Source organism: Benincasa hispida, chromosome 1 (genome assembly GCF_009727055.1).
Source record: "Benincasa hispida cultivar B227 chromosome 1, ASM972705v1, whole genome shotgun sequence".
Taxonomy (NCBI): Eukaryota; Viridiplantae; Streptophyta; class Magnoliopsida; order Cucurbitales; family Cucurbitaceae; genus Benincasa; species Benincasa hispida.
In genome coordinates, this window is record NC_052349.1 from 74671525 (window position 1) to 74676639 (window position 5115).

Sequence of the window (5115 nt, forward strand, 5' to 3'; positions counted from 1 at the left end):
CAATTACATTTTGTCATGTGTTAATTTTTTTTTTTAAGATTTTTTTCTTTGTGATTAAAATGATGCATGGAGATGGATTAGCATAGTTTTTTTTTTTCATCTTATTTAATTGACTTGCTCTTGTTATTTTTTTATGAATAAAAATTGATTTGAAATTTCCAAACATAGGTTTATTCGAGTAATTGAATAGTAACTATTAAAGAAAAACTCTTATATTCCCATCATAAATAAAACCAAGTGTTTCCTCTATATTATAAAATCAAAAGACTCACCTTTAATTTTAATGATTTTTTCAATCTTCTAATATTTTTATTTCAATTAAACTCTCTATCTATCAAAATTTTGATGAAGTTACAGCCTTTTATTTCATTTTATTATTATTTTTTAATTTATAAAAAGGAAAAGCAGTGCATAAGTTATATCATATGGTGGGCATCCATCCACCGAATAATTTCTCGTACTATTTTTTTAACTTCACCTATATTTATGCAGGACGTTTGAGACGAAGCACGTAGGGCCCACGACGACAAGATTCGTCATTCCATTTCCTGTCAGCTGTTACCCGGGTCGGGTCGGGCCGGAAAATAGCACAGTGTATTATTATTATTATTATTTATATTTTCTCTTTATTTTCAAATATTTTTTGATTAAATAATAATAATAAATAAATAAATAAAATACGCATAGGGTCTGAAGTTGGTTTGGATTATACCTACACTTTTAAAGGTTTTATTTTAACCTAACTCAACCAATCTACTAATGCTATAACATCTTTAACTTCTTATAGTAGGTGTTCTTTGATATAGAAAGATGTTTTTCTAGAGATTATTCTCCCCTTCATTCATGGTGGAGAGGTGAGAGTCATCGACTGAAGATTGTTGCTGATGTATCTTTTTTTGTCTAATTTTTATTCATATATTATCATTTTTTTTAAAACAATATTAGAAGATTTTTGCCATTAGATTAATGGAAAACCATAGTTTAGGTTTTTAGTACAAAAAAAAAAAAATCCCCAGCTGATATAATCTTAAATCACCCATTTAAAAAAAAAAAAGTTTAATATAATATCTAATAGGGAGTATTTTTTTTTATATATAATATAAATTTAACAATTTTCTCTTTAATTTAATTCGTTTGGGCTGCTTTGGACTTGGGAATGAGTGTCGGATCTCGGGTTCGACGCTGAAAATCCGAATGCAGACTATGTATGAAATACTGTCATTAACATCACTGTAATCTCCTATATAAACAAACACACATTTCCATTAATCAGAAGCAACAAACAAATCGGCCCCCATTTTCCCCTTTACGTCTGAAGATCCTTCAAAACCAAGAAAAAGAAAAATAAAACCCATTTGATTCCCCATAGCTGACTTTTCATCTTCACTTTCTGTTTGAGGTATTTTTAGCAAACTTTTCCTCTTCTGCTTCCCTTCTTTTTCTTCTTTTGATAAATGCTGCTGGGTTCTTCTTGTTTCCAGTCAGTATTTTTCCTTTCTCATGTGGGTTTTCTTTCTTGGGCTCTCTGTCTCTTTTTTCCCCCCTTCTTTGTTAAGCTATTTCTTGTATTATTGTCAATCTTCTCTCTGATTATTTCAGATATATAAGTCCCTTCTGCGAATTTAGTATGTGATTATGTTGTGTATGATGTTTTCTGTTCTTTCTTGTTTCTTCCTCTGTTCTTTGTGTGTAATGTGTTGATTTTTCAACAGATTTCTTGTTTGTTGTTGTTTTAGTCCACTTGGGTTGCTTGTTAATTAAGCAAACAAGTTGAATCTATTATTAGATTCTCATTTTCCCCTAAAATATAGTATCATGTTTTTGTTAGTTTACAATTTTGTGGACTTTTGATTGTAACTGTTATGTCTACTTGTTTTTATTTGTGAATGGCTATTCGTTTATCTATGCAGGAAGAAGATGGCTAGTGAAAACTTTGGATTATGGCTATTTTTTATTGCTTCTCTACAATTTTTCCTTAAAGCACAGTGTATTATTGTGGGGATTACTTATGTTCAAGATGCTGGCATCAAAGGAGCTGGTAAGAAACTCGAGCATCTCGACCGCCTCGAGTGTTTGATTTAGTGATTTAAATCAAGTGCTTTGTCTTGAAATCACTTTTAGTTTCATTAAGAAAATCTTGAGGAGATTTAGTTTTGTGATTTATGAACCACTGTGCAGTTTGTTTGGATGGAAGTCCTCCAGCTTATCACTTCAGCGACGGATTTGGCTCAGGGATCGATAATTGGTTGATACAACTCGAGGTTTGCTTTCTCTCTTAGACCTGAAGTAATAAAGTCTTTTGTAGAAGTAAAATGAAATGAATTAGTTGCCATAATGGGAGAAACGGGAGAAACTTTGTGCAATTTTTCTGTAAAACAAAACATTTGAATGAAAATGAGCCGTTAACTTTGAATCCTTTGGCAAGTGTAGTTGAAACAGGTTTCGAAGAATTCGGTTCAAGAATATACTATTTGACTGATTGCTTTTTATGCTAATTTCAACTTCATCTCATTCATAGGGAGGAGGATGGTGCAACAATGTCACAACTTGCCTCCAACGCAGGGACACTCGTTTAGGATCGTCTAGGAAAATGGTTACCGAGCTTGCGTTCTCGGGAATTTTGAGCAATAAAAAGACATTCAATCCAGGTATGGCTTTAGATGAACAATATGATTCTATTTGTTCAGTTTTATCTCAAATGAAGGCTGTTTAGTGAATAACTATGACAACAATACTTCCATGCCACAGATTTCTATAACTGGAACAGAATCAAGGTTCGGTACTGTGATGGATCTTCTTTTACCGGAGACGTTGAAGCCGTTGATCCCGTAAGTCACAATCGCTTCAAGATTTGAAAGTTTAGATTCCTTTACTGACCAATATGGTGAGAATGAATGAACTCCACCCCTCCTTGGCATTTCTGAAATAGTGATGATACCTTGGATCAGGCTACCAATCTGCATTTCAGAGGAGCAAGAGTTTTTCGTGCTATCATCGATAACCTACTTGCCAAGGGAATGAAAAATGCGAAAAACGTATGAACTGAACTTTCTCCTTGGTTACTACTCATAATAATCTATATAAATACCCCTCTCCCATGGATCTAATCTGAAGCACCTGATGTTGCTAATACAGGCTATTCTCTCGGGTTGTTCGGCAGGTGGATTAAGTTCCATTTTGCATTGTGATAATTTCAAATCTCTACTTCCTCCTACTACTAAAGTGAAGTGCCTCTCAGATGCAGGATACTTCATCAACGCGTAAGCTTGAATCACTTGTTTTATCTCGTCTTTCTTTGTTCCTGTCGGTACCTCTGTTGATCTAATGTAATAATGATAAATACCAGGAAAGACGTCTCTGGAGCGCAGCACATCCAAGACTTCTACAGCGACGTAGTTGCCACCCATGTATGCTCCGCTCCACTATCTCTCTCAGGCTTTTACATGGATATAATTGCATTTAGTTTATATCTAGTCATTATCTTTGATGTCGAAGATCGATTTCATATGAGCTATAATTTAATGACCTCAACTTTGCTTTTTCTTTCTCAAAATTGTTCAGGGTTCTGCCAAGAATTTGCCTATATCATGCACGTCAAAAATGAAACCTGAGATGGTAAGTTTTACGATCGAGGAGAAGAGTTTTCGTTTTCATTGCTTCTCAAGAACATTCTTTGGAATTCCGGGATATGTATTAATGCTTCTCAAGCAAATTTCTGCAGTGTTTCTTTCCTCAAAATGTGGTTCAGCTCATTCAGACTCCCCTATTTCTTGTAAATGCAGCTTACGATTCATGGCAGGTTAGCAAAATCAATACTTCCTTAATTCTAGCCCATCTAAAACATGTAAATCCTTTACTTTTGAAACCAATTATTTTCTGAGTTGTCATGTTACTGAAACCATCCAGATAAAAAATATACTGGCACCTGGTGTTGCTGATCCACACGGTACCTGGCATGACTGCAAGCTCGACATAAAGAACTGCTCGCCTATTCAGATTCAAATCATGCAAGGTAGGAGATTCAAACTCTGCAGTCTTCAAACTGTTGGAAAGTGCTGTATTCTAATCTTTCTGGTCTTGATTTAGATTTCAGGGTTCAGTTTTTGAGTGCATTGAATGGCATTGGAAATTCTTTATCAAGAGGATTGTTCATAGATTCTTGCTATGCCCATTGCCAAACTGAAATGCAGGAGACATGGTTACGAGAGGACTCGCCCATGCTCAGTAAGATGGTAAGCAAGCATCAGCAATCAATCAATCACATCAAAAGTTATTACTGGAAACATGAATGTCGTTTCTTTTGTTCTTCGAAGTATTAACTCTTTTCTTAAATCCGAAAATGCAGCCCATAGCAAAGGCAGTTGGGGACTGGTTTTTCGACAGGGCTCTGTTCCAGAAGATCGATTGTCCTTACCCGTGCAACCCGACTTGCCACAACCGCATTTTTGAAGCAAAAGACATCCTCGAATGAGGGGTTTATTACCACAGTTACGTTATAGTTTAAGATTGAAAAAAAAAAAAAAATATAGTTTGAATGCGATTTATGAGAAAAATGTAGAGGGAATCATCATTCATCCAAGTGCTTGAAAATAAGAAACGAAGGGCATTGCTGCACCAACCGCAGGGTGTCTTTTACCATTGTTTGAATTAGCTATTAGCTAAGCATTTGCCTTATTGTTGAAAATTAAACATGCTTCCATTCAATGCCAGATTTCTCTTTGGAAATCAATCACCTTAATATTGTAATAGTTCTTTAACCCTTCTTTTCTATCATTTGAGCAAGTAATATTCAGCTGATAAATTTAAACTAGAATCGGCAAAGGCTTATAAGCCAAGAACAACTAGTTTGTCTAGATATTGTAACACTCTAGATGCAACTATTTTTGTACATCCTATTCTCACTACATAGATAAAAATAATTTGCCACATAAGAATCATAAAGATAGGTGTGGCCATTTTGACTAATATGTTGGGTAGAGAAATTGAAACTCATACCTTGAAGTTGATAGTACAAATTCATGTCAATTGAACTATGTTCATGTTAGTGTAGTGATTAATATAAAATGAAAGATGAATAAGTAACTACTTTACCCTGATACTGAATGTTGTGGGTGG

The 5115-nt window shown here is 34.5% G+C and overlaps 1 protein-coding gene across 3 annotated transcripts; it reads left to right on the forward strand.

Moving 5' to 3' along the window:
• The first annotated feature begins 1244 nt into the window (after window positions 1–1244).
• LOC120070345 (pectin acetylesterase 8-like) lies at window positions 1245–4738 on the forward strand. 3 transcript variants are annotated; one of them, XM_039022279.1, is made up of 13 exons: window positions 1245–1399; window positions 1911–2038; window positions 2179–2261; window positions 2519–2648; window positions 2749–2828; window positions 2949–3035; window positions 3136–3260; window positions 3347–3407; window positions 3562–3615; window positions 3722–3799; window positions 3907–4012; window positions 4087–4232; window positions 4346–4738. In XM_039022279.1, exons 2-13 carry the CDS (start codon window positions 1918–1920, stop codon window positions 4469–4471), a joined length of 1197 nt encoding a protein of 398 aa, XP_038878207.1. In that variant the 5' UTR covers window positions 1245–1399; window positions 1911–1917; the 3' UTR covers window positions 4472–4738. The 3 variants fall into 3 exon arrangements, with proteins under 3 accessions (XP_038878207.1, XP_038878206.1, XP_038878208.1); XM_039022278.1 differs by having other exon boundaries at window positions 1375–1502; XM_039022280.1 differs by lacking the exon at window positions 1245–1399 and having other exon boundaries at window positions 1632–2038.
• Window positions 4739–5115: the final 377 nt, after the last annotated feature.